This window comes from Geospiza fortis, unplaced genomic scaffold (assembly GCF_000277835.1).
Source record: "Geospiza fortis unplaced genomic scaffold, GeoFor_1.0 scaffold17, whole genome shotgun sequence".
Lineage (NCBI taxonomy): Eukaryota > Metazoa > Chordata > Aves > Passeriformes > Thraupidae > Geospiza > Geospiza fortis.
In genome coordinates, this window is record NW_005054438.1 from 151,936 (window position 1) to 164,332 (window position 12,397).

At 43.2% G+C, this 12,397-nt stretch overlaps 1 protein-coding gene across 1 annotated transcript in view; it reads left to right on the top strand.

Annotated features, from left to right (window-relative positions):
* LOC115948593 (V-set domain containing T-cell activation inhibitor 1-like) overlaps positions 1-12,397 on the top strand; it is a 33,771-nt gene that overhangs the window by 10,053 nt on the left and 11,321 nt on the right. The window contains exons 3-4 of the mRNA XM_031062136.1: positions 10,837-10,913; positions 11,332-11,384. Coding sequence (XP_030917996.1) covers positions 10,906-10,913; positions 11,332-11,384 — 61 coding nt within the window. The 5' untranslated portion in view covers positions 10,837-10,905. The remainder of the gene's footprint in view (positions 1-10,836; positions 10,914-11,331; positions 11,385-12,397) is intronic.

Sequence of the window (12,397 nt, forward strand, 5' to 3'; positions counted from 1 at the left end):
CTGCTGAAGTCCTACAGTCTCCAACAGGAAAACCAAGGCACTGAACCACTGCAGAAAAAGCAAAAGTAGCACTTTTAGCCCTTCCCCACCAAGACACATGCACAGATTACAATAATGAAACAATTTTCAGCTGGTCCTAAAGGAGAGAGCAGGTAATATGAAAATTAATTTACATGCACACAGCCATGGGAAGAACAGGGCACTGTTGTCAGAAGAGGGTAGGAGGGGAGATGCCACCTCATTCTCATGCCATGGTTCTGAGCAGAAAGGCATCAGTAGGAAGCAAACACAAGTGGTCTTTCAGAGAGGTTCAAAGGAAAGGAGGAGTTCCTTGCTTTGCTTCCAAATCCCAAGCCTTTTACTTTGAAAAGCAGCCAGCACCTCCCAGTGTGGCTGTGATTACAGTCAGGGGTAAAAAAATGCTATTAATGCTATTGCACTAATAAGAGAAATTGCTCTTTTGCTGGTGGGACAAGAATGAGACAAGATCTGATCATGCTTACACAATGCTTGAGAGATGGGTGCTCCAGATAGAAAATCATTTGGCTGAACTAAATCTGAACCAGGCATTAAAAAGATCTGAAAGCTTTAAGAACATTGAGGAAACATTCCAGAGCATGGGGCCTGCAGGAAAGTGCTTATGAGCCCCACTTTCCCTTCTACTATTTATACAAATTGACTGTTACAGACATTTTCTTCAGACAAAAAAATACATCCACTTCAACTGTGAAGCCAAAAGTCTAGAGTTCTTCAGCACCTGGGCAAAATATCTCTGTATGACTGTTCTGCACTTGGAACAATTATTTGCAGATTAGCAAAAGAAGCATGAAGTGCTTACAAGCATTTTTAAGGGCCTGTGCTTAGGATCCTGCTCAAATCTCTGACAAACAGAAGTTAATTGGACATTAATATTACCATGGTTGTAACACAGCCACACAACTGGAAGCTTTCTGCTCCAACACCAGATCAGCTAGGTTTAAAAGATTGTGTAGCCTTCAGCTTCATAAATATTTTCAAAAAGCAGGGGTTGGGAAAGCAATTCCATGGGGAAGATGGGGTCAGGTTTAAGCCTGCAATATTTGGCAACTCTCAGTCTTATTTTTGTCATTGGTTCAAGAGCCCTTGAACCACTAGGAGTCCATCTTTTTACTAGTACAAAATATTCCATTAATACTTTGTGCTTTACAATGGGCATCTATGGAAAAAGCCAAGTTGGGCTCCTGGAGAAGGGAACAGCTTTTCCATTTCTTAATTACTTAAAGACATCTGTTTTTTTCCTTGCATAAAAAAGGTGACATTGGAACCTGCAGAAGTATCAGAGATAATTCAGCAGCACACCAGAGGTACTGGGTACATGCTATGAGCCACTTGGGAAAAGTTCTTTATAAACAGCTCCTCTCTCCTTGAAAAATTCTCACAAACTGGAGTTGCAGGTCTGTTTACAAGAACTCAAATAAAACCCAGACACCTTCACTTTTACTTTAAGAGAGCAATGCTCCTTGAGAGACCAGCTCAGGCAGAGACCAGCTGCTTTTGGTTCCTTAGCTCTGACATCAGTGAGCTAATTATTATCATTGATTGGCCCAGGATTTGTTCCAGGTCTATAAAAACTTTGTGATGAACAGTTGCTCATAAACATGTTCAAACAACTGCATTAAGTAGCTGAAAAACACTGGCTGTGACTCAGGTGGTTTCAGTTGCTCAGAGGAGCTGTTCTCAGGGTTTATCTTCCAGGTGTACAAACTTTCAGCAAGGGACTCTGTCGCCTCAGTCCCCATAAAGTGAACGTTATCCTCCAGGGAAGAGCCAACAAAAGTTGCACCTGCCTTGATTAATTTCAGTTTCTTTCTCTCCTCTCACCCTGGCACCCTGAACTTCCATTTTCAGACCCACCATTCACAGCATTTCCACATCCAGTGCATAGGCTGCTAATTAGCCTCATTTACCTGTCAGGCTCATCAATTTGGTGATGAATACTTAACTCCCTCCTGTAGAACAAAAACATTTTCTGAACTTGGTCCAAGTTTCTTCCTCTTCTTGTCTGATAGGAAATATAATTACAATTATTTTGGCATTACAAGTCAGGGATGAGATATATTGTCCTAACAGGTCTGATAGAGGTAAAAAATAAATTGACTACTGAGGCTTGGTGGGATTGTTATATGTATCACTAACAACCACATCTTGCAGAAAGAACCTCTTTTTGAGATATTATAAAATAAAAATAGCTAAGGGAAGAGAAGAATCACAATAAGGAAAAGAAACTGGCAATCCTGGAGAGCTTCTTGCTAGCAAAAACAAACATCTGTATGTCAGGATTTTCCCTGCTCTCACAGTATTGGGCTGGAAAGTCATTTTGGAGAATAGAAATTCTCTGGCATTTGTGTGTTACACTTCCTCCTATATAAGGCATCAAACAAAAGTAATAAAGGCATTTTATTGACTATTCTGTCAGCTCAAAGCAGTCTCTTGAGCCTGAAATAGTTTCTCTTCTGCTTCCTAAGAAATTCCCCCAGAATTTCCCTTTCTCCCTCTCCCTTTTGATTAGGCTATATCCACTAGCTGGATACAAAACTTCCAAGGGAGGGAGTTTTCCTCTTTCCTTCCTTGGGCTGATAACATTTACCAAAGGGGCTTTATAATCCTGGCTCTGTGTGAAAGATAGCTGCAGACTGGACAGGGAAAAAAACCCACACTTTTAAAATGGATCATTTTGGAGCTTTACAATCCTAACAGCTCAATACTGTTCACAGGATGGTCTGGGTTTTAAAGGGATCTTTAAGATCATCTCATTCCATCCCCTCTCCATGGGCAGGAACATCTTCCACTAGGATTGGGTTGCTCAGAGCCTCATCCATCCTGACCTTGGGCTCTTACTTAGTGTTCAGTAACTCAATTATTGTCAAGTTACATCCTCTCTGAGTTTTTCTTGCCCTTTCCATCATTTCAGGCGGCAATATCCTCTTGACTCTGTTTTTCCAAGAAGCCTGAACCAGCCTTGTACTCATCTGGGCATGTACCTTGTCCTTCTGTAGGAGCTTAGTAACAAAGGAAGAGCTCAAATAATTGTGTGATTTCCATGCAAGCAGAGGAGCTCAGCCCATTGAATTGAATATTGGAGCTGTAAACTATTTGCAGAAATTTAAACTAAGTGGAGACATTTCAGTGTAGGGAGGTTTCTGCAAGTAACAGACTAACATCAGGATTAGGCTTCCATCCTCATTTTTAATGAGACAGAATTATTTCACTTAGGGAATCTCTAATCCAGGTGGCACAAAGCCCTTTCAGGCAAGTAGTAACTACAATGGGAGGGAAAGGCCATGAGAAAAAGCAAGGCAAAATACCAGCCAACAACACCCATACTATGCAAGAACTTCCCACATATTTCAATCCATTTTGGTCTTTCTTGCCTGTATCAGTCTTATGAGGAGGCGTATTCAGGAATTCCTACCATGTGACATAATTAATACATAATTCATGTGTGGAAGGATTGAGGAAGAGTAGTGAGGTATTTCTATTTCACCCATCTTCTCTCTTATTCCAATAAGTTTCTCCCCAGTTTGTATCTAGCAAGAACCTCACACACATCCAGTCAGTAAGGCTCAGTAATCATTTCAGAGATTATGGCACACTTGCACAGAAGTTGAGTGCTCTGCTCCAAAGTGATGTTAGTAACCCAGAGTGGATCATCACTCTTCAAAACCAGGTCTTATTTTTACATCTCCAGATCAGCCACTTTAGAAGTATTAGTGTTGGTCAGTATTGTATTAATCCAAACATTTTCACTGATATCAGTTAAATTAAAAATGCTTCCAAGACTCTTTACATAATTTAATCTAAGGATCAGCTTAGCTGCTTGGTTGTTGAGTACTCCAGAGTCAGGCAATATCACTGATTTAAGGGTTAGTTCGAGCAGGTGCTAGAGGAAAAAAAGACCCCAATGAAAGAAAAAGAAATTAAATCTTTATTTCCATGTCAACATTCTAGCCTTCAATACCTCTGTAGGTTAACACTAAAACAAACCATTATACAGAGAGTACTAGAAGCAGATGTTCAGGCAGGAACTGCCTCCAAAATAAGAAAAAAATACATAACATAGATTCAGCTGAATGAATCCTTGTCTCTTTCTGCATTGTCACTTGAGGGCTATTTCTTTAAGGCTACAATTTCCTAAAAGGTAAAGCCTCACACACCTATGCCTTTTTCACATAACTGTAGTCTCTTGAAAGAAGGGATCTTTATTCTTGAGAGGAATAATTTATTCACCAAAAGAGGAAAAAAATATATTTTGTTGGAACTGGGAGATAAAGAGCAGTGGAAACTCTCAGAAAGGCAAAAAGGAATTGAGAAAAAGAAGAACTTTTGTGGGAGCTGTCAGAAGGACTTTACAAACAGGAACCATGGCTTTTTTTGTCTCATTCCAGAAGCTTCATCAAAGGCCATGATACCACCACAGACCACCAGTCACAAGGAATAAATCTTACCCATGAGCACAAGGGTCAAGGAGGGGATATACAGTGTCAGATCTGCAGAACTCAGTCCCAGGAGGGCTTAGGTCACACAAGACAGGGATAGGTGGGGCTGGGAACACTTGCTAGGGATTTAGAGGGAAGAAATGCCTCCCTATGCTGAGAGTCTTTGCAACAGGAAGAAAGCAAATGGAAGGCACTGCCCTGCCATGCAGCAGCAGCATTCTCCTGAAAAGCTAAATGCTCAGAAGTTATCTCACACAGAGAATAAAGCATGTCTTAAGAGAATGGGATGAGGGCCCTCTACTGCAGATTACAGACAGATGTCATGCCAAACTGCCTAACACTGACCCCAAATGTCAGGATCTTTAGCTGGTCAGAGTGACCCCAAGATACGTTAGAAAGTCTCTTTTCCCAGCCCGGAACTTGAAGAAGGAGTCAGAGCTCTTAGTTTCTCAGTCTCAAGGTTGTTTATTGTTCCTTATCTATAAAAAATTTTCTCCTGTCCAGCCGAGGTCCATCCAGCAGGACAGTCCAGGCACTCTGCCTGCCCCCAGGGCAGTGTTATGTCTTTATACTAAAAACTACGTGTACAATGTTTACAATTACTTTCCAATACCTATCACCTATGTTAGACAGTGAGCTTCTACTCTAAACCAATCTAAAAGCGCCAAGATCACAGCAGAAGGTGGAGGCCAAGAAGAAGAAGGAGAAAGGCTGGACACACCCAGTTCCCTCCATCTTGCCCCCTCAACCCCCATACCAAAAACCCCAAAATCTACTTTTCCACCCCGTGATAACTTCACTATTATTCTACCTAAACTGTTGTGGCTTGCTGGTCTTCATATAAGGTTGGTAATTTGCTCCACGGGTCATAATCAAACCCACAGGTGTTTTGGGCTCTGTGCCAGGGCTTCTGAGTCCCCTGGCAGGGGTCCTGGCCATCCTGAACAGACAGAGGGATGTTCTGGGTTCCCACACCCAAAGGCAGCAGAGATACAACATCCCTCTGGAATGAGCACAAAAATCCTCCTCATTCTTGGATTTGCCTTCACACAAGGCAATCGAGCAGATGGCAGACACAACATTTCTCAGAAATAACAGCTGGAAATAGGGATGCCATGGATCTTGACTGTCTGAGAATTCAGTCAGACCAGACTTAACATGAAACCACCAAATAGCCACAAGACTGTAGACCTTCATTTGCTCAGGGTTGAATTCTGTTCACTTCCATACCAAGAGCGTGCTTCCTTCCCCCTGAAACTTGAAACGAAACGTGCCACTTTTAGCATCAGTCCCCTGAGCCACCAAACTCTTCCCATTTTACAAAGCCACAGACTACTTCAGCTTAGTCTGAGAGCTATTTAGAATGGCTGTTCTGAAATCAAGAACACAGTCTAGTTTCCCAAGGCTTCCAGCCTGCTAAGTGTGAGAGGTCATATACAGTCTGTTTTTTGCCAGACACCTCTAGAGTTTTGCTGTTTTCCTTCAGACCCTTGGGAAGATGTTTATTTATGTTTGAATTCTGGAAACTGATCCATTATAAACTGAAATCCCTATTTTCCCTATGCATTTTATTTCCATACGCAGAGATAAATTCCTCTTTACCAAAGCTGTTTATTTAAAAGTCAGGGAGGCTCCAAGTTCCTGCTGCAGGACCTGTATGTGGTACAGTGGAGCAAACAAGGGGCAGCAGGGGTGGGAAAGGGTCTGGAGCACAAGTCTGGTGAGGAGCAGCTGAGGATGTTCAGCCTGAAGAACAGAAGGGAAAGCCCTTATCACTCTCTACAATTATTTGAAGCAGGCTGTAGCCAGGTGGGAGTCAGCCTCTTCTCCCAGACAACAAGTGACAGGACCAAAAGTGGCCTCAAGTTGCACCAGAGGAGGTTTAGATTAGATATCAGGAAAAAAATTTTGGGGTTGTAAAGCACTGGAACACACTGCCCAGGGAAATGATGGAGTCACTGTCTGTGGAAGTGGTCAGAAAATGTGTAGAGGTGGCACTCGAGGGCATGGTTTAGTGGTGAACACAGCAGTGGTGCTGGGTTGACAGTTGGACTTGATGATCTTAAAGGGCTTTTCCAACTTTAATGATTCTTTGATTCTACAGCTTTCCACCAGGAGCAAACCATGCACCATCACTCATTCATTCATTGTTCCCAGAAGGAAAATCTTTTCAGGTCAGAAATGCCTTTGCTAACCTTTCAGTCCCCAGAGCCTGTTTGTGGCCCACAACAAGCCTTAAACAGGCAGTGGGAAATTCCAGCAGCATGGGGAAACACAGGAAAGCCCAAAGGCAGCACCCCACCCACCACCTCCACAGCTGGGCTGGTGTGACTGCAGCACAGAGTGCACAAAACCCCAGTGCACAGCAGATGAGGGAAATTCGGAGAATTACATCTGCTAAAACAAACAAACATGAAAACCAGCCCAGGCACCCACAGCAGGGCACCTGAAGATAAGGATCCCAATCCAAGACCCAGCTGCCACCACAGCACATTTTGCGGCCTGAAGCCCCAGGCAGTACCCCAAGGAAGCAGAGGACACTCCTTCCTTCCCACTGCCTTGAGCCACAAGCATGGCTACAAAACACTCGCTGCCACCACCCAAACTTCCAGAAGATTGCTTTCAAATTAGGGCAACTTCAGAACCTAGAATCCTTGAAGAGGAAGCCACTGTTGCTTTTGACTATGTATCAGCATGTATCCCTCCCCAAGATGTCTTAAATTCCTGTAATTAGTTCAAGGACAGGGCAGGCCTGTAAATGATGCCTCATGTTGTTTATAGGTTGCTTTCAGATGAGACCAGAAGTAATTACCCAGTTTCGGTACAGGCTGTTGCATCATAAAACTTTCTCTAAGAAACCAGACCGTAATTTCCACTTGCAAACTCACTCATTAGCTTTCTATTAACTAATGGCTTTTACCTAAATGTAATAGGACTGTTACTGTGGTTACATGAGAGGAGAGCATTTAAAGAAGCGACGGAAAATTGCCTTGATGTGGGTAAGGATCAGCAAGGTGGCACTTTTCAGCTCAGGGTACACTCAGGATTTCACAAAGCCATGGAGAAAGGTGCCTCCCCAACCCTCCTACAAGCACCAGTAACAAGAGTCACTTTGCATAAATGTGTTCTCATAAGCCAAAGGTATGCAAGGGAGGGAGGGGAATAAAAAACATGCTAGAAAAAATTACCAATGACTAAGCTACCAAGCTACCAAGCCTTGCCAGGTGCACAACGAGAAGTTTCCACCTTGGCAGCAGCCTTCATTCATCTGCTGGGTGATTTTGGCTAATCCTTTCAGAACTGCTGCTGCCTTCTCCAGCTGGTGTCTGCTCCACCTTGCACAACCATTCATCCAGTGCCCAGGGCTGGATGGTGCCAGGTGAGGTGGAAGAGCTGAAAAAGCAAAGCAGTTCCTTCAGTTCATCCTGCCCACTTAGTTCACAATCACTTTGATATCAGTGGCACACTCTGAGGTCACCACACAGGAAGAGTTTCAGTGCTCCAACAGCATTAAGCCTTCAGCAACAGCATTTAGATCCTTTTTCACCCCATCCCTCCTGCACTGGAAAAGGACAATTGGAATCCATTTGTTTTGGGACACAAAGCCCTGCTGTTCTACTGGGAACATTTGGTTACTTCACTTCTTGATTAATTTAATTTTAATGCAGGCTGAGCTAGCGTGCTCAATACATGGCCTTGCACAAATGACACAAAAGGTGGGTGACAAAGATTGTCAAGAAGATCATAATTTTACAATTTAAACATATGCTTTACAAGTTAATCATACATTTTACAATTTAATAATATATTTTAATTGCACCCAATGCCTAATGCTATTTCAGGTAGCTTAGCATATTAAAGAGTTACTACTTAGCATTTGAATTCTTCATGAAGTGACTATTCATTGCAAAGCCTTACTCTGTTAATTATTTTAACCTCTGGAAAAAGTCCTAAGTAATTCCTCCAGCTGATTTAAATGATCAATAAATGGGTCAAATTTTAAATTTGAAAAAATTACAACGGAAAAAACTGTTCGTTTCCAAACTTCCCTTTCATTTAAACCAGAAATGGAAAATAAGAAAAATGAAATATCAAATAGAAGCTGTTTTAAGTGCTTATCCACATGGTGCATGAAACATCTTACACCAGCTCAGCTGAACAGACAGGAACAGATCACTCCTTTGGGGTAGTAGGAGCATCAAGTTAAGTCATCTCAAACCAGAAAGAAATGTTATTTCAACTAAACAGCACTGAATTAAGCTAAATGAAGGGTCAGGTGCCCCAGCTAGACCATCTGAAGCATTCCTGTGGTTTGATTCTGCTTCCTTAAAAAAGACCCGCATTGCTCTCTTTATGCACAAGCTTAACTCCAGTAGGGAAGTGACTCCAGCACGTGGATGGCAAGAGAGCTCAGCATACACAATTCAGACAAAATTTGGTGTCTTGATTCAGATCTCAGTCACTCCTCAATCCAAAACTTCCAAAGAGGCATTTCTGAGAAGCAGAAACTCCACAGGGACTCGGTGGGAGGAAGCCATCCAAAGGCAGGGACACAAACAAACCAGCTCTGCTGGAACAACCACCCTGCTCTTCCTGGGGTCAGAATCAAAACTGACAGAAAACGACTGATGCTCCAGAAGAATAATACAACTTCCAGGAGCCACCCTGGTTTTCCTGGAGTCAGAATCAAAACTGACAGAAAGTTACTGACCTTCCAGAAGAATAATACAACTTTCAGGAGCTCTGCCTTGCGGGTCATTCCTGTCTGCTACCACTGTACCTTTTAAAAGGCCTGTTATCTGGCCACATATGCCAAAATGTTTAGCTGTTTTTGAATAAGGAGATTATCATAAGGACCACCTGTATGTACAGAAAGAGGGGACATGGCCACAGTACCACAGAGCAGGAGCTGCTTGGCCAGACACCCTCAGCATGGCCAGACCTCACTGCTCCCTGACAGGAGAGGCTGCTGGGGAACCCTGCTCCAGCAGAACAAGTTTGCTCCTGGTATTTTGGCAGCTTTATGTGGAATGGAACATCTGCACAAAGCTGAGAGGGCAGATAAACCCAACTCTTGTCACAGGCAACCATGATGAGAAGATAGAGCCCCAAACCGCACCTGGGGAGGTTGAGGCTGGACATCAGGAAGAATTTCTCACAGGAAGGGTGGTTAAGCATTGGAGTGGGCTGCACAGGGAGGTGGTGGAGTCAGCAGCCCTGCAGGTGTTCAAGAACTGGACTGGGCACTCTGTTCTGGCTGACAAAGGTTATTCTATCTCAGAGGCCTTTTCCAGCCTCAGTGATTCTGTGATAGGAGCAGCCATCAGTGCCTCAGTTTCACTGACAACAGGTAGGCAGGAAGGAAACAAATATGGAATAAGCTCCCATAAATGTATACCCTTGCCCAAAACATTAACCTCCTCAGTGGGGAGGGAGGCAACCAGAGGGGTCCAGCAGAGACAGGCAGGACACACAGTTAATGGCAAAGAAGCCAAGGATGGCAGATGGTTTGCCCCAAGAAGGGGCTGCTGAACAATTCATGAGCAGGGCTTGGCCATGAGGAGAGAGGGAAGAACACAAATCCAGGTCTTGCTCTCCCGAGAAAGCCACACTGTGGCAGGAGCAACAGCCAGAAGAACAGCAGCAGCACCTTCCCCACACAGAGCTTCCTCAGTGGGAAGAGAATCCTGGATAAACCATTGCTTCCACCATCAGCATCATGTCTGAGCATACAGAGAGGAACAATCACTCTTATATTTGTACTCCTTAATCCATGAGATCCTATGAGGATGGCAAAAGGAAGCCCAAACTCCACATTCGTTCCCATCTCCACTCCTGCTCCATTTTGGATTTTTTCCTGAGAAAGTAACTGATTTTAAAGCCTCCTCAAAGAAACTCCTTTCTCTTCATTTTCCTTACAGGCTCATTGTTTTGTTGGGAGATGTGCAGCTTTGGTGGTATTTAGCAGTTTGTAGGATGGTACCTACCCCTCCTGATAAATACAACACCCATCAGGTTTCTCCACTTTCTACTCTCAGCTGGCTGCAGAACAAAAATCTCTTCACTGGGCTGAGAGCTGAGGGCTAGTCAGTGCAGGGACTGTGACTCACATCCGTCCCACACAGGAAAATACATTCTTGGTATTGCAAGAGTGTGTGCAAAAAAAAACCAAAAACTGAAAACCACACAGTGAATCCGCATACACAGACTGTAAATTATATATACCCAGAAATTATATAACACCCTGTGATTTACATACGCAAAGTGAAAGAAAACAGCAAATGAGGCATCAGTAAATAACCTGTTCTCTCTTACAAGGAACACTTCTAACAAAAATTAAGAGCCTTTCACTCTTTTGCAGAAACACAAGTGGCAGCTGAAGCGTCTGGTGAAGCTCCTGACAGATTCCCAAGGGCTGGGAGGCACAAAAATGAAATGGTAAGTTATGCTTTTCCTTGGGCTGTGAAGGAGCTGAAGTTTGGGAGCAGAAGGAATTTCATTTAATTACCAACAGAAAATAATCTCAAGATCAAACTGTGACTATATAGATGCAATAACATTGTCTGTATGTGAGGGCAAGAGGGAAGTACAGGTCTGGTGCTGGCAAATGAAGCCTTGTCCATCATGAACACTGAGAAGCCTCAGTTCTACAGGCAGCAGATAAAACCCACACCAAGACTGGATGGCAAAACAAGCCAGGGTTTCTAACCCATCCAGCTTCATATCCAAATTACCTTCACAGAGGAGGGAGCTGGGAAAGATGGCATAAATTATGCCAGAGGAAAGGTCTTTGATCTCTGCTCTAGCATTCTAACAAGGCATTTGACCTTTCTCTCTTCTCTCTCCTTCTCATTAGGGAGACTGCTCTCTGGATGGTTGCCTGCTTACTGCTTGCTTCTCTGCCCAGAGGTAAATATTCCATAGTGCACACCCAGGGATTTGCAGAGGCATTTACATGCAAACACACAAGCTGCAAGCAGAACCTTGGAGCAAAACAGAACAAACGAATGCATTGCTTTGCATATATTTCATCACAATCCAAGGTTTGAGAGTACAGGTCATAACCCTCAGATAAGCTTCTGTATCCAAAAGAAGTGGTTTTCAAATTTAAGGTGTTTCAGACCCATAAACCTTTACCTATAAAGTTTATCCTGCCACATCCTTAGAAGTACCCCACCATTTTAATAATATTAAACATTACTTGGAATCTCATCCTTTACAACCCCAAACCATCTTGCATCTGCTCAGCTCTAGCAGAGTTGACTTTCTGACATTACATAAATTAGATACCATCTTCTCTATGAAAAGGATAAACCAGTACATGTTGTTGAGAGAACTTTATACAAGGTGCAGTTTCCTTATTGATGTTCAAAGACAGCAGTAAGACCTCTGTGTGTGGTCAGGACTCCTCTGTTTGCCCAGAAAAGCCTCACATTTGCCAGACACTGTGGTGGTTAAGGATGCTACACTTCACCTGGAAAACAAGGGGGGAACAAAAAAAAACCCCAATTGTCATGAGCTTCCCTGCACCACACTTTGTTTGCTGAAGAAGGAATGTTTTCCCATTCCAGGAATCTTCCAGGTTGGCTTGTCACATTCAACTTCATCTTAACAGGCTTAAACACTTCAGCAATATTTAAACACATGATTAAAAATAAAATACCCACAAAATAAACTCATCCCACTTTCCATTCAAGCCTCACAACTGCAAGTGAAAGCTGTGTGGCAACATTCATCTTCTCCAAGATGGAGAACTGTCCCTTCCATATGCAAAGCTTACTTGGTAGGTAAAATGAGCACTCTTAATCCTGATTTACACACCTCAGCAGCAGCTGCCACCACAACTACTTCAGTTTTCTGGCCAGGAAGCTCCCTGCTTCTACATTTCTTCTGTAGCAACAGCCTCAGTGGGAAGCTGTGCC